The sequence below is a fragment of the Polypterus senegalus genome, chromosome 7 (genome assembly GCF_016835505.1).
Source record: "Polypterus senegalus isolate Bchr_013 chromosome 7, ASM1683550v1, whole genome shotgun sequence".
Classification (NCBI taxonomy): Eukaryota; Metazoa; Chordata; class Cladistia; order Polypteriformes; family Polypteridae; genus Polypterus; species Polypterus senegalus.
Window position 1 is genome coordinate 55,680,712 of NC_053160.1, and position 27,067 is coordinate 55,707,778.

The 27,067-nt window shown below is 35.2% G+C and overlaps 1 protein-coding gene across 4 annotated transcripts in view; it reads right to left on the reverse strand.

Moving 5' to 3' along the window:
• erbin (erbb2 interacting protein) overlaps window positions 1-27,067 on the reverse strand; it is a 313,904-nt gene that overhangs the window by 50,568 nt on the left and 236,269 nt on the right. For all 4 annotated transcript variants that reach the window (XM_039758666.1, XM_039758665.1, XM_039758667.1 and 1 more), the window contains 11 exons: window positions 26,650-26,724; window positions 24,966-25,110; window positions 22,837-22,909; window positions 21,362-21,491; window positions 18,564-18,679; window positions 16,517-16,586; window positions 11,840-11,939; window positions 3,339-3,460; window positions 2,431-2,604; window positions 1,214-1,393; window positions 498-615 (listed from right to left, as the gene is read on the reverse strand). In XM_039758666.1, the coding sequence (XP_039614600.1) occupies window positions 498-615; window positions 1,214-1,393; window positions 2,431-2,604; window positions 3,339-3,460; window positions 11,840-11,939; window positions 16,517-16,586; window positions 18,564-18,679; window positions 21,362-21,491; window positions 22,837-22,909; window positions 24,966-25,110; window positions 26,650-26,724 (1,303 nt within the window). The remainder of the gene's footprint in view (window positions 1-497; window positions 616-1,213; window positions 1,394-2,430; window positions 2,605-3,338; window positions 3,461-11,839; window positions 11,940-16,516; window positions 16,587-18,563; window positions 18,680-21,361; window positions 21,492-22,836; window positions 22,910-24,965; window positions 25,111-26,649; window positions 26,725-27,067) is intronic.

Here is a 27,067-nt window from a genome sequence, read left to right on the forward strand (position 1 = left end):
CAACAACCCAAAACATAAAGCCAAGGCTACACAGGAATGACTTAAAACAACAATATTAATATCCTGGTGTAGCCAAATCAATGTCCAGATCAATTGAGAATTTGTGGCTGGACTTAATAAAAGCTGTTCACTAATTATCCTCATGCAACCTGACAGAGTTTGAGCTGTCTGCAAAAATTAATTGGCAAAGGCTGCAGTGTCTAAAAGTGCAAAACTAACACAGACCTATCCAGACAGACTAAAGACTGTAAGTGTTGACAAAGATGCTAAGAAATACTGTAAGTATTTACCCCTTCAAGTCAGTATATGATTCATTTTGTGTTTTATGTTTGCAAATAATCTAGATGAATTTGATGTTAAGAGTTTTTTTTTTTTGTTGATCAATGTCAAAAAAGCCAAATGAAGTCCACTTGTGCTGAAAATAATATTAACAACATGACAATCAGATCCTAGAAAACTGAAGTATGTTTGTAAGACTTTAAAAACTTCTTACTAACCTTTTTTGTCTTTGCTTAAAGCCACCACCTTAGGCTGATTGATAGAAATTTCAATCAGAGGGGGACGCATTTCTGCAATCTTCATTTCATCTTCATCAGAGGACAGGTCTTCAGAATCCTGCATAAAAATCATCAATGAGTCAATAATGCTTATTATACAATATCCCAGAGCATGGCCTAGACTTTCTTGCCTCTCTATATGTTAAGAAATAGATTCAATGTGTCATTTAGGATGTTGTATTATAATTTCACTCTCTTGCTACTAACTTCTAGAGTTTCTGCTAAGGTCATGTACTCATTCATCCATCCTCTTCCGCTTATCCAAGATCGGGTCGCGGGGGCAGCTAAGTTAGGCTCAGTGGCTTGCTGTTGTCATATTTGTTGTAATTAAAAAACTCTTTTTATAACAACACCGAAGAGTAAAAACATATTATTCAAAATACTGCAACTGTAAGCCATGCAGAGCTGACAAAGAAAATAAAAAGGTTGTAATTCTGTAATGAACACATCTAGCCATAGCACATTTAATATCTCCAAATTTCATTAATGATCATTAAATTATTTTTCTTCATAAATGCAAAGAAAAAAAATCAATAAACACAGATAAAAGTTTATACTTTATGGAAAATATATTCATTAAATTATATTTACATGCTCTGCGGTATACTGCAACAAAACAATTAAAAGAAAACCACGTCCCAAATACAAATACATACCTCAAGGGTATCTTCATGGTTAATTATAGCTCTTGAGTTTTCACATACTTTGACCCTTTCATTTGCCGAAGTATCTTTAGTGTCATTAGAGTCATCCTCAGCAGGCTTCCGCATACAGTTTACAGTAACAATAGGGTCTGCTTCCAGAGGTTTTTGATTTATACAGTTATGTTCCAAAGTCTAAATTACAAATGAAAAAAATGTGAAAGATTCAAAAGAGAAAGGATTGCACATCTCCAAAATAAGGAATAATATACTTACATGTCAATTCATAGAACAATATGAAATGAAGGAATGTGTAAGCTGATTAGTCAGTAATAATAATTTTTGCAAGGTAATAAAACATAAAGGTTATTTCCATATTTAATAAGCTAGAAACATAACATTTGGGCAATCAAGACTTCATCTGCTGCATACAATTGTCAAATCATCATGTTTCCAGTATTTTTTTATAGTTTGGCAATTAATTTGACCTTCTTTTATTCTATATTATTTGCTTATTCAGTCAGATGTAGTTCATCTTTAAATGCATTTAAATGCATGACTACTCAAGCACTTGTTTAGTGTCAAATAGTCTTAAATTAAAAACAATTTTATAATAATATTTGAAAAAGCTACTTTGTTTCAACATTATTTAACATGAAAACATAACTGTTCATATTTTTACAATACTTATATTTTTTACATTAAAATACCAATTTGGGCGGCACGGTGGCGCAGTGGTAGTGCTGCTGCCTCGCAGTTAGGAGACCCGGGTTCGCTTCCCGGGTCCTCCCTGCGTGGAGTTTGCATGTTCTCCCCGTGTCTGTGTGGGTTTCCTCCGGGCGCTCCGGTTTCCTCCCACAATCCAAAGACATGCAGGTTAGGTGGATTGGCGATTCTAAATTGGCCCTAGTGTGTGCTTGGTGTGTTTGTGTGTGTCCTGCGGTGGGTTGGCACCCTGCCCAGGATTGGTTCCTGCCTTGTGCCCTGTGTTGGCTGTGATTGGCTCCAGCAGACCCCCGTGAACCTGTTTTCGGATTCAGCGGGTTTGAAAATGGATGGATGGAAAATACCAATTTGATTAAGTTTGACTATTTGTGTTCCTTTGTGCACAAAAATATAATTCTTTCTTACTCTAAGCTTGCTCATTTCTCTCCAACCTTGAAAGGTTATCAACTGAATTCCACGCTAACATTATAATACTAGTAGAAAATAAATAAAGAAGCTTTTATTACCTTAACACCAGCATCCCTTACAGTAAAGAATTCATCTCCAATCTGTTTTATTTCTTTTCCAGACTCATCTGATGATTCATCTTCTTTCAGTCGGTGTGCTATGTTCTGAGCCGTTTTCACCATGCTCTTAAGCTCTTCTGGATAAGGAGTTGGATACCGCTTCAAGATTCCTTCCTTAAAAGTACAGTAATTAAGCAAAGAATTTGAGAGCTAAAACAAAAATATGCTAAAAGTTTATTTAAATAGAAATATAATGCCGTAATATACAAAAAACTATTAAGAAAATAATTTTTAAACCTAAAAGTATCCAAGGCAATTGACAGTTTTAATACTTTTGAATTAAGTGTTTCTTTTAAATAGCTTTACTCTAAGATTTAATCTCTTCTGAGCAGAACCACAATCTCTTACAACTTGAATGAGGAAAAATATGGCACACACACAAATTTTTCTACTTCACATTGTCATATGCAACCTACCACACTATCAGAGAAAAGAAAACAGAAATTTAATGTAGAGCTGTGAACCTTAACCAACTTTTTTCCTGTCATTATTAAACCTCACTCCTCTTTATATTCATAACAAAAATCAAAATTCAGTACTTGGCAAACATTATTCTTAATTCTCCCAAAGATAATTTAGAGTGCAAAAGCCATTTTTGTAAATAAGCTGTTATAAATTGGAAATGAGAATGATAAAAAATAATGTATGTAATTAATGAGTACACCATAAAAGGATGTTGTAAGTATTAGATCTTTACTGCAAAATAACCACATTTCTTGAGTAATTGGAATATTTTAGAAATATAATTAACTATTTTATTGTTTGCTTCCAAAACACACAGAAAAAATACTTCAATATAAATATTGTGCTATGGAGAAATGTAATATGGCAAAAAAAAGTCTACTTACCCGAGGTGGTGTCTCCCTTTCATCCTTGTCCTCGTCACACTCAAAAGCAACTTGTGCTCTCTGTTTCCTCTGTTCTTCCCACAATGAAGGATTGAAGCTCTCATTATCAGAGGCAGCGAGGTCTACAAATAAAAGGAAAGCAGCACTACACTCAGTATTGATGCAAGTTTGAACATCCTTAATTTATGCAGTACTCAAGAGTTGCTTTATGCTATATTACGAGTGCGCTTACTGTTAAGGGCAGTCATTATTTGAAAACTAACAGTGTCAGATCGGGCGGAGTGTGAACATCACTGAGAGAATAAAACTGAACAAACAAAAAAAAAAACTGTACTAACTTTTACAAGTACCATAAATTTACACTGGCTGTTACAGACTCAAATAAAACGAATGTTTTTATTATATAATAGTAATAATTATAGCAGCTCACTACTCAAAACACTAAATGCAGGGAGGACCCAGGAACAAACCCTCAACCTCTTTATTATAAGGCAGCAGTTCTTACCTTTGCACCAGCCAAGTGGACATGTATACTCCGTATCGATTGATATTTGGGCTTCGGTTTTTACACATTGACAGCACCATGTAAATTGAACAATTTCTTTTTCTTCAGTTATATTCATGATTAAAAGCGCACATGTATTGTTATACTTTTCGTGAAAGTATTTATTTAATATTTGAACTTCAGTCTTCATACATTACAAACTTCACGTCAACATTTTGTCATTATTACTATAACATGAAAAAAGTTTCTGTTTTAGTTGTGTGTTCAAAATTTCTTGCCTCGCATTTCCTGTCATCCTACATTTACACAGATCGTTGCAGACATGGAATAATATTCATGAAATGTATGTATTCCAAATAACAATATATTATTTACTGTATACAATTCAAGACACCTAACTCTACACAGACTTTAGCTGTGAGGATTTTGTCTGACTTCAGCTGCCTTGGTGGGGGATGGGCAAGCACGCCACCTGCTGTTAGTGCCGATTAACACATTTGCAAAACAAAGGTGCTGATGAGGAGGTGCGAGAGAATTTAAACTGGCTCGGCATTATAAATATTTTCGTAGGCTTCAGGGATTCTAGTGTAAAATATAATACACAATACATGCAAAAATAAAACAAACAAACCACTCTGGTTCATTGAAATATTCACCTTTTCAGTCAGCAAGTAACAAAGCAAAAATCAGGCATTTCCATTCCACTTTACATTGACATTGTTAGTTTGTACTGTGATTGAAGAAAAAGACTGCAATGCTTTGCCTAACCACCAAGAACATAAATTCTTTTTGAAGGCAATGAAAAAAATTGTCTTGTGCTTTTTTGGCAACAGACTAATAGGTCCAAATGTTATACGAGGTTAGAAATTAAGAATAAAATAGGACAGTTCTAGGCTGATTACAACCAAGAAAAATCTAGTTTCAGTATTTTGTGAGGCATCTTTGAAGATAATAATATTCTAAGTGTGAGTAGAGGTCATTATAGGATTTCTCAGTTTTGTATTCACTTGTGCAAAAAAATAAAAAAAACTACTGTATACCATCTTTTTGGTTAATAATAATGATATTTTAAAAATATACAGTATGTAATGCATGCAGATTCCTTCAAAAAAATGCATAAAAATAAAAAATGGAGAAGCAGCATTTTGTTTTTGTTCATTTAAGATTCTGACCATGACCAGCTTAAAAAAAACTGTAGATAACTACAAAAACTGTTAACAATTTATTGAACTGTTACTTTTAACTTTATTTTGAAATTTCCACTTTAATCCCATAGTTTATTTTGTCATTAAAGTAGGACGTCATAAACATCATCTTAAGACTGACCAAGCTGTTAACTGTTACATGCTTCTGGGGCTTCCTCCTGCACTGACTACAGCGGCAAGCAAGCAATTCCCACATAGAACACATTACATTTATGATATTCCAGCTCTCTGCACATTTAGAATTCTTATTGATATCACTTTAATGATGAAATGGATTAAGCATGTATATTACATTTTACAGATTAACCGTTAATTTAAATAATGAATACTGTTAATATTATTACACATGTGGGGAAGGCACAGTAGTGCTGATGCTTCGCAGGGAGTCACATCCCTTGTGTTCCCTGCCTGGAGTTTGCATGTTTTCCTGGTGGGTTTCCACAGTGTGCTCCAGTTTCCTTTCAAAGACATGCAAGTTTGATGATGCTAAAATGACACTAGTGTATGTGTATGCTTCTATTCACCTTGTAATCCAGGGATTGTTTCTGACTCATGCCTGATGCATGCTGGAATGGAACGCATCCCTGGATTGATGGATGTAATCATTATACATCCATCCTTTTCAGATATGTTGTGGCAAGGTGTCCTCAGAATTTAATGGATGTTTCAGGCAACTCACAACACAGTGAAGCCGAATGTTTTCTCACCATGATATCTTGCACTGCCACCTGGTAGAATCTTCCAGATTTATGTATGCACGCAAGTATAAACAATACAACACTTGTGTAGCAGTAGTCTGCAGCTGCATATGTTGTGTGAAGTATAAACCCAGCCTTAAACAAATGACAGGTTTATTTATTATTGCAACAATGCTTTCTATGAGTAGAATAAAATGAACTTACAAGTTTATTAATCAATAGCAGGCGCTATGTAATAAAACTGCTGATAGGTACCGGCAGGCCAAGCGGAATGCGGCTTCGGTTGTTGCTGAGGCAAAAACTCGGGCGTGGGAGGAGTTTGGAGAGGCCATGGAGAACGACTTTGGACGGCTTCGAGGAGATTCTGGTCCACCGTCCGGCGTCTCAGGAGGGGGAAGCAGTGCAGTGTCAACACCGTATATGGTGGGGATGGTGCGCTGCTGACCTCGACTCGGGATGTTGTGGGTCAGTGGGAGGAGTACTTCGAAGACCTCCTCAATCCCACTAACATGCCTTCCAATGAGGAAGCAGAGCCTGGGGACTCTGAGGTGGGCTCTCCCATCTCTGGGACTGAAGTCACCGAGGTGGTCAAAAAACTCCTTGGTGGCAGGGCCCCAGGGGTGAATGAGATACGCCCGGAGTTCCTTAAGGCTCTGGATGTTGTAGGACTGTCTTGGTTGACACGTATCTGCAACATCGCATGGACATCGGGAACAGTGCCTCTGGATTGGCAGACCGGGGTGGTGGTCCCCCTCTTTAAAAAGGGGGACCGGAGGGTGTGTTCCAACTATAGAGGGATCACACTCCTCAGCCTCCCTGGAAAAGTCTATTCGGGGGTTCTGGAGAGGCGGGTCCGTCGGATAGTCGAACCTCGGATTCAGGAGGAACAGTGTGGTTTTCGTCCTGGTCGCGGAACAGTGGACCAGCTCTTCACCCTTAGCAGAGTCCTGGAGGGTGCATGGGAGTTTGCCCGACCAGTCTACATGTGTTTTGTGGACTTGGAAAAGGCGTTCGACCGTGTCCCTCGGGGAATCCTGTGGGGGTGCTCCGGGAGTATGGGGTACGGACCCCTGATAAGAGCTGTTCGGTCTCTGTACAACCGTGTCAGAGCCTGGTCCGCATTGCCGGCAGTTAGTCGAGCCCGTTTCCAGTGAGAGTTGGACTCCGCCAGGGCTGCCCTTTGTCACCGATTCTGTTCATAACTTTTATGGACAGAATTTCTAGGCGCAGCCAGGGTGTTGAAGGGGTCCGGTTTGGTGGACTCAGGATTGGGTCACTGCTTTTTGCAGATGATGTTGTCCTGTTTGCTTCATCAGGCCGTGATCTTCAGCTCTTTCTGGATCGGTTCGCAGCTGAGTGTGAAGCGGCTGGGATGAGAATCAGCACCTCCAAATCCGAGATCATGGTCCTCAGCCAGAAAAGGGTGGAGTGCCCTCTCAGGGTTGGGGGCGAGATCCTGCGTTCAAGTATCTCGGAGTCTTGTTCACGAGTGAGGGAAGAATGGAGCGCGAGATCGACAGGCGGATCGGTGCGGCATCCGCAGTGATGCGGGCTCTGCATCGGTCTGTCGTGGTGAAAAAGGACCTGAGCCGTAAGGCAAAGCTCTCAATTTACCAGTCAATCTACGCTCCTACCCTCACCTATGGTCATGAGCTATGGGTAGTGACCGAAAGAATGAGATCGCGAATACAAGCGGCTGAAATGAGTTTCCTCCGCAGGGTGTCTGGGCTTTCCCTTAAAGATAGGGTGAGAAGCTCAGTCATCCGGGAGGGGCTCAGAGTAGAGCCGCTGCTCCTCCGCATCGAGAGGAGTCAGATGAGGTGGCTCGGGCATCTGATCAGAATGCCTTCTGGACGCCTCCCTGGTGAGGTGTTCTGGGCACGTCCAACCGGGAGGAGGCCCCGGGGAAGACCCAGGACACACTGGAGGGACTATGTCTCCCGGCTGGCCTGGGAACGCCTTGGGATTCTTCCGGAAGAGCTGGAAGAAGTGGCCGGGGAGAGGGAAGTCTGGGCCTCTCTGCTTAAGGTGCTGCCCCCGCGACCCGACCTCGGATAAGCGGAAGAGGATGGATGGATGGATATATAATAAAACACTAAGATCTGTGTATACTGTTCCCATGTGCAAACTGACTGGTAAGTCTGGCTTTGGCAATGCGACTGAAAGAGGAAATGTGAGTGTGAGACATATGAGGAGGAGTAACGGTATAGGAGGCATGCTGAGAGCTTCACCTTTAAAGATTACAAGTATAAGCACTTTGAGCTACTTTTTGTATGAAAATGTGCTATATAAATAAATGTTGTTGTTGTATATAACTAGACTGAGGATGAGAAAGGAGTTTGAAAATAATGACAGACTCTGAGAAGCAGGCTATACAGGAACACACTTGAGAGAGGGAGCTTCAGTGAAGAGATGTTCGTACAGTACATGCTTAAAGTACACAGAGCAAGAGAAAGCAAATATTTAATTATTCTATTACCAGTCTTTGCCAGGTACCATGTTTGGTTTAAGATATTTAACTTTTTCAAAGTAATATGTTACAGACATATTTTTCAATTAACTAAGCTGTTGTGGTTTCCCATTTTTTTAAATTATTTTTAATGCACTCAGGGCTGTATTTAGCTCTGTGCTATATGAAACCAAATTGGTATTACAGTATATACAGTAGTGTGAAAAACTATTTGCCCTCTTCCTGATTTCTTATTCTTTTGCATGTTTGTCACACAAAATGTTTCTGATCATCAAACACATTTAACCATTAGTCAAATACACAAGTAAACACAAAATGCAGTTTTTAAATGATGGTTTTTATTATTTAGGGAGAAAAAAAATCCAAACCTACATGATGATGACAATTAAACCTACCTAATGATGACAATTAAGAACAGAACAGACAGCCAAGTAAACAACACTGATTGCTGAAAAGCTGCAGGTCAATTCACTGCAGCAGGTGCCTGTCCACCGCACAAATGATTTAAATAAGTTTTCTTTTCTTTGTTTCTGGCACATTTCTGTCCAGTGTTGGAATCTTTGAAAGGCATTGGTGTGTTGGATGGTTCACAGAGTATTCATGGCAGTAAAGCAGTTTTCTGGCCATCATTCAGCTAGCAAGTAAAGCCAAGTATAATGCTCTTCTCCAGAGCTTTTATAAGTGACACTTGATAATGTTTTTTATATTTCCCAAACGTAACAGATCTAAGACTGCAGACTGCATTCACATGTCAACAATGGCAGCACCCACTTCATTATAGGATAACTATGTAAAATACAAATTATTCCAGTGCATCATAGCACACACAAGCAAGTCCTTTGAAATGACATTGACTTATGTCCAGGTGTATATGCAATTAGTCATTCTGAAAAGGGCAAAACCCCTCAGCAGAAGTGGCCTATTCAAAGTTAGACCAGTGACACAAGCTGTAGCTTTCTTTTTGGTTGCCAAATGCAGAATGTAAATTCTAGTAATTCTGATGTTCTTGTATATAATTTTTAGTTGTTAAGTGCATTTTACCTTACATTTCTAGTGAATACATAATGAATACGTAATTGTTTTAACTGCTTTAAATGTGACATTTACGTATTAGTACATCTGCAATCAAACTTCTCCATTCTTCTTCTTACATTTAAATAACACCATTAACATTTAATTATGCATTGTTCAAAATCACAATGGAAGTGTACTTTAGGCATTTAATCTGTCTGCTAGAGATTGCCCCACAGGCTCTCTCTATTAATAGTGGACATTTTTCCTTTATGTGTTGTTATAGATCAAGTATGAGTTTACGTCTATCTGCAGAAAGATCGATACTGTATTTGGTATATGGCCTTCTATTTTATAAAAATGAAATAAAAGTTTAAGCTATGCCATAATACACCATGCATAACATCAGCTTCATGCTTAAAGTAAAAAGTACTCAGCAGATGCTCTGTGCTTTTTGAGCCATGAATAACATTCTCAACAATTGTTTTAAAGGGCTGCGTAAATATCAGAAGTATTTGCATAATTGATGGATTTCCTAAGCCAATTTCCATCTCGACTTGTATTCAAGTGAGACTTTCTCATATATCAGTTTCATAAGCATGTAAGTAAGCTTTGTGGAATACAAAAAAGGCAGAGAAATCTTAGTTTTGCAATTTTTACAATGACTCCAAAACACAAACTAGGAAATAAGAGCTTGCTATGTTAGGCTAGTCTATGAGCCCAATTAAAAACTGCAGCCACATGCCGCACCTGGGACTGAGTTTAAAGAGAACTGCAATAAACAAAGGATTATGTTGCATCCATTTTTTTCATTATATATTCTATTTATACATGCTATTTATAAAAAACTTCCAGAACAAACAAACAAGTAACAAATGCTGCATTTAAAATGTTAACTTAAAAAGTAGACAAACTTTGCATTTAAATACATTCTTAAAGTCACCTGAAACAATTATGGGTTGCATGGGGTGGGGAGAAAGGGTCTAGCACAGCAGTAGCAAGCGCATGGAAGGAAGCAACGCAATCTGTCCATTAGAAGGCCCACTAACTCTAAGCTACACTTAATTTTTTTCTTTAGAATTTAGTTATATTGTAAATCCAGTCTTGAGTGATGCTAATTTTCCATAAGTAATATAATGCAACATTATCAAATCTACTTAAACAGATGCAGGGTGCTATGTGGAGGGTGATCGCAGGGCCCACTCACACATGCAACACCACTCACACTCAAATTCAGCCAATTTAGAATTTCCAGTTAACCTTAAATGCACATATTTTAAGATATGAGATGAAAATATGTGTACTTGGAAGAAAAAAAAATCCATGCATTCTCAAAGAGAAGTAAATGGGCAGAGAATTTGAACCAAGAATAATGATTTTATGTGGCAATAGTTTTAAAAAATGCCCAACCATGGTGTCAAATGTGCTAAACCGCATAACAGGCATCTGTAGCAATGTGCAGTTTTTAATAAATAAAGTGCACAGGCTTCAAACAGGCATAGGTTCATGTGGAATTATGCACGAGCACCTCCAGAGGTTGACGGGGAAATTGTCTGGAAAGACATTCATGTGTGGTTCAGCCAGTTTCCTAATTAGCCCTCCGGGGTCTATGATCACATGGCACCTCACCCAAATTATTACAAAAGGGGTAAGAATGAGCAGGAAGGAAAGGGAAATACAACAGTGTTTGCACTTTGGCTTTGTTGAATTCAGGTGGAGTAGTGGCTCTGAGGCTAGGTATTTTGTGCCAGCAACTGGAAAGTTGCTAGGTTGAATCCCGTTAACGGCAGAAGTTACTCTACTCCGTTGGGTCCTTGAGCGCTTGATCCTGAGTATGATGTTAATCTGCATCCAGCCCTGCAAGTAGGTCCTCCAACTTACAGGGAAACTTGGGGGTTGGTGACTGGATTTGCACTCCAGCCACAGTAAAAAAAAAAAAAAAAAAAAAAAAAACACCACACTGTTCAAACTTGGTACTGAGGTGTCACCCGCTGCACTCGGGTCACAAACTTGCTAGTTTGGTGTCCTCACTGCCCAGCTCATCCCTTTTATGACTACTGAAGGTCCCATGTACAAGAGGGATATGACTGCTGCAGTCAACTAGGGCCATCACACACAACTTTAAATAAGTTCTTATCAATTTAGTTGGCATTCACGTATTCATAATATTCCTCTATTCATTATAATTATGTTTATAGAACAGCAAAATATGAAACAATATATTGTACTTATAAGTACATTAGCGCTGATATTAAATATTTATGTGCACTTGTTATACAAAAATATACATTATGTAATGACAATATTAAAAATAAATCCTATGCTTGTTCATTACTATGGATTCACTTAATGCATTTCTCCAGTGTTAAATATTGACAATTTTAGAAAAGTAAGACTGAAAACTGAATATACATTTAATAACTGCACCTATAACTGAATGACTTATAAACCAATTCAGTATATAATTTTCATTTAAGATTATTAAAACGAAAGACACAAATCTCTTAAAATGTCTTACCTTGAACAGTTATGCAAGTTATTTTAAGTCATACAATTCTATCTTGAATAGAAATATTAAGCTAAGTAATGTACAGGATATATCAAAAACTTACACTCTTCTGTCCTAGGCTGCTGAGGAAACATGTAATTTGTAAGAACAGTTTTACCAGTTTCTTCATCTTCTTCTTTTTGCAAGGGTATAAGTGGTTTAGACTGCAAGAAGAATGTTACAAAATAATATAGTTTTCAGGTTAGTATAATTTCAGATATACATTCGTCTAAGACTTACAAATTGTTGATTTCTGTCAAATATCTCTATCTTACAGGTAGGTATTCAATTAAAAAAAAACTCTACAACAATAAATCAATAAACTGCAAAATACTGCTTTTAATATTCACTCAGAGGTGCTCTGCAATGAAACATCGTGCTCTATCATATTTATAAAATGTATTTAAAGTGCAAAGTAAATAAACTCTGTTTAGCCATGCTTACCTTGAAATGTCAAACAATATAAAAACAAAATAACAGTTTCAGTAAGTTTTAAAGTTTTCTCAAGGAATCTTACCAGGACAGTAAGAGCTTTCTATTCTGGTACATTAAGTTGTTTTATTGCAACTGGCTTTACCTAATTTCAGTGCACTCCTGCTAATTCTATAAATAAAACTTAACTTATGAGACATTTCTTTCTGTGTCCATGTTGAATTTCTAACAACTTAAAACAATTACAAAAAAAATGATGTTAAATACTGTAAATAATAAAAACAGTAAAATACTGTGCTGATAAACAAAAGAACAGTGGGAATAACCCTGTAATGTTTTTCATAATTGTTCTACAGTATTAATTATGCTTTGCATATAACAATTTTATTCTGGTGAGTTTGGTTTCTATATTGAATAATGATAAAATTCATTATAAAAGCTATTTGGTATCCTGTATTTAGTACCTACGAGTCAACAGTATTACATGTGGCAGAAATTAAATTATGCACTATGTAAAGGGTATTATTTTGTCACCTTATTCCTTGTTGTATTGTATGCACAATCCGATTACTGCCATTACAGCCCCAACAATAATATTTAGCAAATGGACATAGTACCTTTACAGTAGGAAATGTTGTGTTAGACTTTTAATAAGAAATCAACACTGCCAAGAAATGCAATATCAGGATTGTGTTTCTTTACTGTTGTGAAAAGGAAAATTTTGGGGCGGGCAAATCAATATGGATTACAAAACAATAATTTTCATAAGTCACCCTTATACAACATATATACTGTACTGTGCCATGTAAGACAAGTATCAGACCTACCACATCTTTTAAATGAAGTATATATAACTTGACTGCATTAGTATTACTCAAAAGACTTGGTCATTAATTTTGTTACTTGTTATTAATGCTTTTTTTCAGAAGCTACAACTTTGACAACAGAGCTAACAACTGCATCACTTAGGCTCTGGTTCTCCAAATGATTAAGAATAGAGTTAGTGTTACCTGTTAATTAAACATACAGATGTACAATACTAGGCTCACAAACACCCATAGGATGCATATAATTAAAAAGTATCACTGTACATATTACAATCAATATGTACTGCACATTTAGTACGCATTATACTCTCTCAACTCAACTTAACCCACTGGGTGTGGCGGTTTATTTTTTTTTCCTACAATTAGCACTTTTAGCTTGACTTGCACCACATTTAAGTATGTAATTAATTCATCATTTATATGTTTTTTAAATCAATCATAAAATTTCATTACGTTTTTATCCACTGTTTAAAGAAATAAAAAAAAAAAAAAAAGTATGTCTTGATGATGCAGCTACTTTACTATTAGTCAGTTTTTATAAACTCCAAGTTATTTAAGTGGCTATAATCTGTTAAAAACAGCTGTTCATGTACAACTTTTAATTCTGCTGACACATGTCTACTTTTTGAAGTAGAAGAAAAAAACCAAAACAAAATAGACAACTGTTTGCATATAGCTAAAAGAAAAATATCAAGACTATAGTATGAGAAGGGAAGTTACTGGTCTTAAAAATAAATAGAATTTTTACTCATTAAATGTATTCAAACATTTGTAATTAAAAACAAGGAATGATTAACAGCAGATGCTTGACGTTTTCTTTCCCAAACCCATAACACTCTCAAGCCAGTATTTTAACATGTCTACCTTGTATATTTATACATTCTGTCATATACTGCATGAAGGTATATGTGTGTACATGCATACACACTACACACTAATAATTTCACTTAGACGTTATCATTTGCACATTTCTTTTATAATTGTACTATTCTGTAACTCTGTATGAAGTTCTTCTTTTTAACTTGTGATGTTTATGTTATTTGTACGTGAAGTTGTGTTTGGTTATAAATTCCTGTACATTAAGTACTGGCAAATAAAAGTGATTCTGATTCTGACTGACTTTTGTGGTCCTTTTGTAGCCATCAACTTAAATTGTGACCCATGTGTTTTGCAATATAACACATGCCATTCTATTGCAGGTAAACCCTCAGCCACTTATACTGAACAATTTAGATGTAAATCTAGTCCTTAAAATAACTAAAACATTTTAAAACAAATCAATACACAATAAAGACATACCAGCAAAAAGAGCAAATAGTGGATACAGTTAGAAGTCAAGCTAAGAACAGTAGATTAGAAAAAGTTTAATGTGCAGGTCTTTATTTAGATGTAGAAGGAAAAATCTAGACACTTGAAAAACGTGCAAACACCACAAGGACAATGACAATAATAAGGCACAAGATTTTTTTTTTTTTTTAATCTAGTATCCCAACAACTTCTTCATAGTACTGGGAGGGATAACATTGTCACAATGTTTGTGAAAGCAGTTTAGGTTTATATATGAAGGGGAAAAAGTAAATACTACAACACTGAATGGGACTGATCTGGCATTATTGTTGCTTTCTGCCTCTTGGCTCTGTAAATAAGCATGGAGGTAGAAGACTGTAGATATATACCAACCTAAGGATTCTATATTAAGAAAAGCCTCAAATTCAGCCATTACGCTAACAAACCTATTATGAAATGCTAGCAACATGTCAAAAGAACTGATCACTACTTATGGTACCAGTCAATAACAGTGTACCAAAACATAACGGTTCTAGCTTTTTTTCAGTATCACTAGTACTGACATGACAGTCAGTACTGCACTTATGTGTGAATGCAAGTAGACAAATTACTCCAGAAGGCAAAGTAATAAGTAAGAGAAATGTGAATAAGAACTACATATAAAAATGGATCATAGTGATGATGATACAGAACCACATGTTGAAAAGAAAACCAAAAGTCATATTTGGAAATACTTTGTATTCAAGTCCAGAGAATTTCAGCATGTGACTGTGAGAATTGTGCTTATTATTATTTAAAAGTTAAAACATTCAATATTGAGCATTATCCAATTACAGAGGGAGTTTATAAATAGCTTCATGCATTCTTTGTAAGCACAATAACGTGATTGGTCACATGTGAATCTTTAATCATTCGACTTGTAGTTATAATGTTTGTAGTACTAGGGTGTTGTACTGTGTTAGCCATTATGAATGTAGAGAAAAGCCAAGCAAAATGACACCTTTTATTGGCTAACTAAAAAGGTTACAATATGCAAGCTTTCGAGGCAACTCAGGCCCCTTCTTCAGGCAAGATGTTGTAAGAGGAGATAAAATGATGGTGAGATGAATCGCTTTTATAATATCAGAAATGGAGGCTTTGCACTCATATTATGTCACATTAGTCCATGTATGATCTTTTAAGTGTCTATCCATCTTCTAACCGGTTTATACAGGTATCAGTCATGAGGGAAACACTGCATGCATCATGCACAATGCATTCAAGACTGTATGTGTTGGTAGTGTGAACAGTAATAGTAAGTAAAAGCTATAGAAAGATTGTGAACAAAGTGGCTATTTTGCTTACTTACACTGGTGGTGAAATGAGCTGCGCTATATTTTAATATCAAAATAAAATATATTTAATGCTTTAAAGTAAAAAGCACGGCAATTAGGCCAGTTGACAGGATGGGCAAAATGACAAAATTCATTGCTAAATACAGATATGCAAATGCTAAATTTGTATTATTTGTTTAGGTTTTGAAGACAAACTAATGCCCATTCATATAATACCCACAATATGACAGTTTTTTGCTTTTTCAAGAAGCATTTATTTTTAAGATAACCTGCATACTACCTTATGCAGAAGCAAGTATAAAGCAGGAACCATCTCTGGTCATCACAGGACACAAAGACACACATATGCCCACAATCACTCAGATCGGGCCATATACAGAGCCAGAACCAGCACGTAAACTAACAGGGATATGTGAGGAAAACAACATTACCTGGAGAAAAATCCATGCAGACTCAACAGGCTAGTTTTAAACAGAAAGTGGCTAAGATTTATATATATATATAAAAAAAAAAAACCTCTGAGGCAGCAGTGCAAAAACACTCCAATTAATTTTTTTTTTCATTTTTAAGTGTCATTAATCTTTAGTATTATTTCACAGATATTTGGTGAAGAGTCTATTTCAGAATAATTTTTAAACTCTGTTTGTGAGTGAGTGGGTGTTTACTTACCACACTCATGATCAAAATAGCTGTTCCCAGAATTAACAATAAATTAAATAAAGTCTGATGAACAAACACAAACTAGCCAACAGCTAATGGGAAATCTCTGACCTATACTAAAAAATCTGCTACAGATGACAAAACATTCTAAGGAAGATAAAAATAAACAAAAGGTTAAATATCAAAATGCCAACCACTCACCTGATTTTCTGACAACCACATTGCAGTTAGCTGGTTCAGCTTGGTAAAACTGAAGGGTAAGTTCTTTAACCTATGTTAAGAGAATAATTCCATAAGAGAGAATACAAAAAGTGATAATCCATAAAACTGTCTATAGTCTTAGGTTTGCCCCTTGACCAATGCCCTCATGAATTTCATTACAAACTAATATATTACATTGACAGACATTAAGAAATAATATTTTCACTTTATTCAACACAAACTTAGTACTTATAATCAAAGATCTCATAAACCAAATAATATTGACGTATAGTCTATACCACGGTGAGCACAGTAAGTATCTAATTAAAGAAAACAAGTAATAAAACCACACACAATATAAAAAAAAAACCTCTCCTCTCCAAAATAACTATGCCAAATTAAAAGAATTAAAAGAAAAACAAAATGTATATTTAGTTATTCTTAAATGACTGTGCTGAGAGCTTGCGTAAGACAAAGAATAGTCAAGCTAGCAATTTTCTCCAAACTAAAACAGAAATGCAAATAAAATATACCTCATGGTAATCACAGGGATTTATTCTGAGATCTCCTCAGCTGAAAATGCTGGTGCACATTGAATCGAGCAACTAACAGGGAGTATGTAAGCAAATAATAGGACACAATGTTTCTCCATTAAAGGAAGACCAGACTGTAGCAGATCATTAGCGAAAACATCTTATAGCATGCTGGTAAAGATGTTGCCAATCACCTCTTCAGAAAACAAAATTCCAAGCTATATTTTTAGTAATTCCAGTATGATTACTAAAAAACTTAGTCAACCCAGGCAGTATGCATTCCAGCAGTAGAGGTAACACAAATAAAAATCTACACAAGAAATTTCAGCTTTGTTTTTGATCTTTAAAAAACAGTATATAGACAAAAAACTGATGTCACTTACATAAATACACAAACATTTCATTTATTAATTACTGCTTTTGAAAACAAATCCTCAAACTAAATTGCTCTTTCCAACATTCCTGGGTTTATCATCAGCTTTTATATTAATACATTAAATAATAAATAACAACACATATGTGGAATTCCACATATAGTTATACAGTTGTACCTCAGTATACGTCTGCTTTGAAATAAGTCCAACTTGGTATACATCCTGTTTAGACGCAAAAAATTTTGCTTGGTATACGACCTTTGTTTGGAATACGACTCGCGTGGTAGAACACCGTCACTACCCTTGTTTACTTCTCGAGACAAAGCCACGACTGCCCACGAGCGTCAGTATGGTAGTTGCTAGCTTGCAGTGAACCCGTGCTATAACTCTCTGTGAATTTTCACGTCATTTTGTGTTTTTCGCGTAAATTTGAATTGATTGTTGAAAAGTATGAAGGTGGCATGTGTTATCAGGGACTTGGCTGCTGCATACCGTATGCCGAGAATGTGAAAAACAATGACGCTATTAAAAGGTAAAGTGAGGTTTAATTTTCATTTATTTCATCTAATTGCTTTTGTATTTATGTATTTTAGTATTAAGCAGTGTTTAAATTATTTTATACAACCCCATCAATGTATAATATGGCAATAACAATAGGATTATTTTTCACGGGAACGGATTTATCATTGTCCCTTTATTTCTTATGGGAAAAATTTGTTTGGTATACGTCCTGTTTGGTATAAGTCCAAGGATCTAGAACAGATTAAGGACGTATACCGAGGTACCACTGTATATTTGACCAATTGACAAAAACATTGTAAACATATCTGGATTATATAGTTACACTGCAAATGCCATAACTGCAAAACATTAATATTAAGGCAGATTACTACTAATAACAAAACCACCTAAATTAAGACAACATAACAGACATTTTCATAACTGACATTTATAACCCAATGACATACCTTAACATTTTTGATCATTATTCTGGACAACATAATTACTCATTAAATCCTTAAGATTCCCATACACTGAGAAAGAAAACTAGAACATAATACTTCTAGTTTTTTAATTGCCTTGGTTATAAAGAAACTAATAATTTAAACTGTAATAAAAAGATTTTTTTTTCTCACCCACCTGTTATCACTTAGATTGATTACTTTTAGTTTTTGCATCTCGCCCATTTCTTCTGGTAAGGACTCCAATTTGTTTGAGTGTAGGAAAAGCACTGTTGCATTCTTCCAGTTTCCAACCTATACCACAAAGTAAAATATGACTAAAAACTGTACACAATAACTTCAAAGAAAATATACTGAGATCCTTATTTAAATGTTCAGAACACACCACCACCAAATGTAAGAGGTGACTGAAATGCTTTATCTCTAGCTAATTTTACACAAGCATGTTATTGCAGGAATTTTCCTTTGAGTTTGTAATCAGCATCAATAATTCTAGGAAACCTGAGCCAGACATTTCCACATGTTAAACCTTGCTTAAATACCATACTACATTTCTTCCTATGCATGAAATGAAAAAACAGTGTACTTACAAAATTGGATTTAAAGAACTGTATGTATACCAACTGCCATGCTAAGTTCCTTAATAAATCTTGTATCTTCTTAAAACTGTGTGTATGGCCCCTGTTACATCCCAGTAGTAACCATGCATAACTTAAAACATGCCTTTTTGAATTTTCATGATCTAATCACCATATAAATTTGGCCATGTTTCCGAGTGACGTCTTTACTATAAACCATGGGAAAACAGAGCAAATCAAACTTCTGTGAATGTGAACTTGAGGTTTTTACTGACATGGGCAGAGTTACCTCACCCACATGGATGCACTATATTAGCAGTCTCTTGCATGTTGCTTATCCTGAAAACAGAGGAATACTCTGTACAATTTCAATTACAGATTAGTTTCCTGTTTCAGATTTAGCTTGAGAGAGGTTATTTCTACTACTTGTGTATTTTGAATTCATCATTTTCTTCTTTTACACATCTGATTAGACGCTCCTGTCGGAAAAACAGATCATCAGTAGTCTGAATTGGCGATTAAAAAACAAAAATGTTACAGCTTTCTCTTTGATGAAGCAAATAAATAACAAAAAATGCTTCAACTTTCAAATTAGGTGACTAAGTTAAACCTGAATGTTACTTTATTTGTACATTTCTTAACTTATTAAAATAAGAAAGTGCTTCTTTTACCACAGCTAAACCAAGAAGACAAACTTAAAAACACAATGTTTTCTGTCATTTAAATGTTGGTAATAGTATGTGTGTACGTTTTAGTGAGGGTGACTACCTTATAGACCAATTTTGACTTCCTAGAGCTGTCCTCTTAGAGTTGTTTGCCGAATTCGAGCATACATTACACACAGAAATCATGCAATGCCTGATCTATTACAGTTCCTATTTAATTGGAGGGTATTTGGCGATAGGCACTTTTCAACATTAACTGGCTAACTGGACAGGAATCTCAGTCAACCTTGAGTCTTGTAATGGCATCTGTATTGGATGGTATAATTAAGATGCTAGCCTGAAACATTCAATTTCCTAACAGTCAAGGTGGATATGGCGAGATCAGAAGGCATTTTGCAGTGATTGCTGACAGCACTGAAGATTGCTACATTTAGATAACATCTCAGTTAACCATAATATGACCCTGCTCAGGATAAAGCAGGTTAAAAAAAATGGATGAATGGACAATGGAATTTGACTGACTATTAAAATATTCAATGGAATGAGATTTTCTTTTCACTTCATTTGTCCTGGTGCCTGGAGTTGCTTTGGTGCCAAGCTCCAAAAATTTATGTTGCAAATTTATGGATGGTCGAAACTTTACGTAATCGTAAGCCAATTTTGAGGTCAAGTTGCCATTTTATATATCTTAACTTTTGCATAAGAAATGGCTTATGTATATTTCTGAGCATTTATGAAGCAACAGTTCTGCAAAATTGTGAACACTGGCAGAAAACTGCAGAGACACACAGGCACTGATACATGAAATACACTGGACTGTGTCCATTCCAACACCCCCATTCCCGACAGGCCTCCAGTATCATTTAAATAATGTATTCATCCAGCATTACAAAATGCAATTTATTCATATAACTAACTAGCTGTGTAAGCCCGTGCTGGAAGCTATTGAAATCTTCAGGTAAAAAAAAGAAATGTAGAGATGTCAGATAATTGAAAGGAACTACACTGGGCATCCCTCTCCTAGGACAATTAGTTTTGCCGACATGCTCGTATCGCTTGTGCATTAGCGGCTTGAGGAAAAGTAAAAGGGATACCATTTTGCCGATGTTAGCGGCAAAGTACACTTTGTCTTTCTTCTGAGGTTTCGTTTAGTTGACGTGCTGGCCTCGCTTGTGTTATTAGCGGCTAAGCGAGTTTTCTGTTTCCTCAGAGATGGAGCCCTTACCCCGACTCCCCCTCTCACCTCTGGGCCGGACAGACACACACACTTCCACAGGTAGATGTTTATATATAAGACAAGTTAATACAATTTCAAAGTTAAAAGGATTCATAGCCAGATACCAAAAGCTACAATTAGGGCTTTCATCTTCTATAGTGCTTAATATTATTGACAGATAGAAGGAATCCAGAAAATTCTCTTTGTAAAGGGTCAAGTCAAAGTCAAAAAACAAATACAAAATGGCTGGGGTCTTTGATCCTTCAGATGCCATGGCATTAAAAACCAACATGTTTCTGTCATGCAAATAAACACATAGGCCTGGGAATACATCAGAAAACCATTGTCAATAAACACAATTTGTTTCTACAACTAGATATACAAATTTAGACTACAGGATTGTGAATGTGTAAAGCAGTACTGCAGAGTTACTCACTTGGCTACCCCAAAAACACTGAATATTTGAGTACAAAGCTTGAAGATTGGTTTATATGTATAAATGGATTAAAACAGTTACCTCGGGTGGCAGCTGAGTTAAAAAATTATGATCGGCAGCAAAAGTGCGCAAGCTGGTGAAATGCCCAATAGATGATGGTAATGCTTCAATCTCATTAAAACTACAGTCAAGTTCTTCCAATGAAGTAAGACTAGAAAAAAGGAGAAAACAAACAGAAAACAGCAATATGAGATATTTGTGAAGATATATTAAATATACACATTCATGCATCTTTTAATTACATGCTAGTTAGTCAAATTGTGTAACAATGAAAAGACAAATGACTTGCATATTAAGTGGAGAAGCTAATGTGTTAATGATTCATATTCTGTAAGTAAAATAAGACAAAAAAAGAACGTAAAGCCTATTTGTAAAATGATGCTCAATATTTAATACTGTCATTAAGAAATCAAAAGTCATTAAAATGTTATTTGCAGTATTAAGTTTTTGGTGAAAAAATATAAAGTTTGAGACAGACTTTGCATTTTTAATTAAGACTGCAACATAGCATTCTGTTGGTAAAAGTAATATTTAAAACATACTATGTGAGCAACTAGCAGAACAATATATTTAAGTGTGGAGTAACCCATTACAAATACGTTTTACCATACATTATCACATAGGCTGGAGTTCACCTGCAAGGAGAAGGCTGGACTCACACTCATATATATTAAACAAAATCAGAGACATTTCAAAGACTTTCACTGTATATGGCTAAACAAGGGAAGAAAACATTTCCTATGCAAAATGACATTCTTTTAAAGGTTCTATAAAAATGGCTGCAGTTACACATTATACCACATTAATGCTGTTTAACCAGTGAATCTCATCTTTGTTAGCACTTTTCACAAAATACGCAATAACAATATGATTTCTATTACTATGCTTAAAGCAATTATATCCGCTAACTCACCCACCCGATGCATATACAAGTAGTTGTTCACCTCAATCTTCATTTTGCTGTATAGCATTAACTATTGAAACACACTATATAAAATGATTGTTTGATAAAGAGAATTCATCCTGTAGTATAGTGGAAATATCTATATAAAATATGAACTGGATATCTCTACACTTCTAATTAAATCAATGTTTCACTGAAATACAGTACAGTATATACTTTGAACAAGCAGTTCTAGATGACTGGTCCAAAATTCCCCCATAGTAATGTAAAAACTATTAAAAATGATGTAAAACATCTTGTATTTTTTGCTGCTAAAGGTATCCAAACCAATTATTGCATTTAAAATGGAGTTTACTTTTTTTACAAGAGAAAATAGTTACTGCATAGGTGAATAAATAAAATAATAAAGTTTTGGGATGACGATACAGCTAGAATTACTTTTGTTTACTAGGCTTTGCATGACAGTCTTACAGTATTCATTGTGAAAAATATGCAAATATACAAAAACAGATAGGAGGAAAAGACATTTTCAATGCAATATAAATAAAAAAATAACGGCATCTTATTTGTTAACTCGTTCATTTAAACTTACCCTCCTATTGTTTCTGGCAGATACATTATCTGGTTCTCATCTATTTTGAGTGCTGAAAGTTTTTTTAGTGAGCCTGACAAAAATACACAAACTTGTTATTAAAGTTTAACAAACACAGTAAATTGATCAACAACAGGTACTTCAAGGATTAAAATAAAACAAAATATTTTATATGCAAAGAAAATCAGTATAGCAAATGTAAATGCTTATACAGCACTATATCATCATACTTACTTATGGACACTAATTTTTTTTTGTAGCTTAGTAAAAGACTAAGCAGAAATGGTTCAATTTTACAGGGAGCTCAACTGACAATACATTTTTGAGAGACCAAAAAATGATAATGATTAAAGAATGTATCATTGTTGGTTTAACTAGCAATTCTAAACCATCTCTGTTTAAGTGTGAATGTAGATATATGTGAAAATGAGCCCTTCACCCTGTCCAGAGTTGTTTCTCGCATTGTGGTAGCAAAGGTTTCTTCCATCATGACCCTAAATTAGATCCATGTGGGTTTTAAGAATGTAACCTTATCACTGCATTATAGACTAGGTGCCAATTATAAAAACTGCAATGTCAACTGAAGTATTTGGCATGTTACTTTTGATAAAGCACTCATGAAGACTACTCAAAGCTACAAACCAAAAAGTGCAGTTAATTACATAATACAAGAATAATAACAATTAGATAAATATTTGGAAGAGCTTGTATCTGTCAAGACTTAATAAATAAGGTGGAGAATGAGACAGTAGACCTGCACTACAGAATCGATGTATGTACATTAGGTTTAGAAAAAAAAAAATCACACAGAAAAAAAAGCTATTGCCATTCTAAAATACACAATATAGAGAGCATGTTTTAGGAGTAATTTGAATATTGCAAAAGATTATCCCTGATAAATATACATACAACAACTGGATCTATCACAGCGTAGCCAAAATATTAAAAAGGTGCCTCCACCAAGTGTTTTAGAATGGAGCTTCATAATAAGCAAAAGAACTGGAATTAAAATGTCAGAGGCATCAGAAAAGATTTTTTGGAACATGGAGCAACTATCTGTAGTTCATGGTCATGTAAGGCTTTTTTGGTCCAAAAAAAAAAAAAAATTTTTGCTCCATTGCTGAGCTGTGATATTTAAAAGTTTGTTTCTGGTAACATAGGATGATGGAAACATTTACAGAAAATCAAGATATAGGGAGACAAGTAGGCTAGATAAACCACAAAAAAATCAGTTCAGGATTGTTGGTATCTAAATGTATAAAATTAACAGTCTTACCAAAATGTACCCTCTTTATGGCTGAGATGCTCAAAGCATATAAGTAGATGATGTCACGCTGTTGAATAAACAGCTCTCTCTTATAGATGTTATTGGCACAAAAATAAGTGCTAAATATTAGGGCACTTAGTCCTAACAGAGTGGTGTGACAGAGGCTCTAAAAACAACATGTTAATTAAAGGCATCTAAAAATTTGGGGTTAAGTACTACTATGAAATTAGGTTCCCCTAGTTTTGACAGACCTAAACTGTTACCAAGGGACAAGTAATTAATAGTTGAAAAGTCTGAATGAAGTTCTCCATTATCTCTAAAAATCAGAGGTTTACTCCCTTGGTTTAAGTCTTGCACTATTTTTTTCTTTTGGTATTGTATTCTTCTAAAAAACATAATGTAGAATAAATAAATGTGCTTTCCAAAATGTTGGTGGCAACATATCAAATTAACACTAAAACACTGATAGAAGTATTTTGGTGAGTAATTTAAAAATAAAAATCCAGTATGAATACATTTCTTTTTTTGGCTATCATGATCATTAAACTTTAATCTTAGACTGGAACATGAGCATATGAAGAAGGAAAATCCTGTTTTATTTGAAAACGTGTATTATTTTTTTCTATCACCATGCAGAACTATCAGAAATGATCCTATAGCTATAATAAAACCAAAGATGCATCTAAGAGCACTAATTGATTCAAAAAGTTGTGCAAAGCAGCTGAGATTCTGCATTTTATTAGAATTGTTAGCACCAATAAGATCACACTTAAAATTTGCACAGAAAAAGACAAGAAAGCAAAAAAATATATATATCAAATACTAACTTAAACAAAGAAAAAAAATGAAAAATTTTGCACACCAACTGATCCAGGAAGCTGCTGAAGTGCATTATTGGACAGCAAAAGATCCTGAAGACTTTCACAGCCTGCCAGTTGATCATCAATCATTTCAATGTTGTTCTTAGACAAATCTAAATAGGTAAGTTGCTTTAAACTTCCAATAATCTGAAGGCCAAGAATAAGCACAAAAACATGAAAAGTACATTAATTGTAAAAAAAATTAATCAGGCAGCAAAAATACTTTAGAAACTTTAGGTCTATTAAATATTGTAAAATTAATTGCACATTTTCATTTACATTAAATACATTCGTTAATACTTGTTTAAATGCTGCATTTTATTTTGGTATAATGAAGTGAATACATTAAATAAATAGATACAGAATATAGTACAGAAGAAATCTCTCTATTGTATTTACTTAGTGCAGATGTTGGTCTATAGTCATTACACTATTAATTTCAGAATCCATGATGATTTTCTTATACAGTATAATGGAAAGGAGATCAGACACAGAATATGTTAAAACATGGGAAAATACTTCAAAATCTACATATATTTTTACATTAGCCAAGCAGAACTTGAAAATAAACCAAAATGAAATGAATGTTACTTATTAACAAACTTGTCCACAGTGTTCTATTTTACACAATACAGCTATTGAAATCTCACATTTGTCGAAAATGGCAATAAAATTGCTATTGCAACAGTTATAGTTTTATAGCTGCATTTCATAAATGTGTGTATGCATGTTCCAGCATTACATCCAAAAGGCTCGAGCGACTTTCATGAAACTTGGTACACATGTTTCTCAGTGGTTGATTAAAAATACGGTAGGGTGAAATCAGCCCTAAGCGACCCCAACCCTCCCTGGGTAGGGTTGGGGGTGATCTTACTCTCTTGTATGCACGTTATCATCCTGTTGACACTCAGAACAACCACCAGAGGGCGAACTGGAGGAGACTGCCAGCATTCTTTATGTTTGAGCACCAACGTGTCCCTGTTACTTTTGAAATTAAATAAGAGTTCTACGCGTGCAAGTGTGGGTGTGTCTGTTTGACCCGGAAGTGAGAGGTAGAGTCGGGATAAGGGCTCCAGATCCGAGGATACGCAAGCGAGGCCAGCACACCGGCCAAAGGAAACCTCCTAAGACAGACAGTCACTTAGCTGCAAATGCACAAACAATGCAAGCACCTCGGAAACACGAATCCTCATAGTAGAGAGATGCCCAGAGTAGTTCTGATGATTTTAATACTTTCTAGGATCCCATGCTGGCTTACACAGTTAGTATATAGCAGGCAACTTCCAGCATTCTTTATGTTTAAGCAGCACCATGCCCCTGTTGCTTTTCAAATTACATAAAGTTAGATATTCCAAGCATCATCTGGATGATAGCATACATACAAGACCACAAGACAAGCACACTAGTGAGTCCTCATTGTTTGTTAATTTATTTTTAAAGTTTTTTTTTATTTATATTTTTCTCTAACAATAAAAAAAAAACAACTTTCCTTTCCTCCCGGACAGCGTTGGGTATTTCAGCTAGCAGCTGATAAAATATAGCACTATTTTAAAATATCTTACCTATATGCAAGTAAATGAATAACTATGCTGAATATATAATTGCTAAATATTTTTGGAAAAAAATGTCATCGTCTATAACAAAAAAGAGCATAAAATAAATTCAAGTAACATAAAGGTAACATACCCCAGGAACAAATGTCAGTCTGTTTCCATCCATCCAGAATTCCTTTAAACCAGTGAGTTGCTCAATGACTTCAGGCTATTGAAGAAATTAAGTAAATATTTATTAAAGTTAACTTCTTCCATTTTATTTACCCCATGAGAGGGACTATAAATGACAAATTTCATTTAATATTAGATCTTCTGTTTGCATTCTTCATAGAGAAATAAAAACTGCTGATTACAAACAAAAAACAAATTGGGAAAAATAGGATGAAAAACATTAAATGCTGTTGGACTAAATCACTTTTGCCTAAAGTTGCAGTGCAAAGAGCATATCATAGAAGTAAACACTGAGATAAACATGAATTAGGTAAAAGAAATACCTAAACAATGCCTGCTAATTTTAATGTTCCCACAACACGGCTACTGAGGTTGTGCTT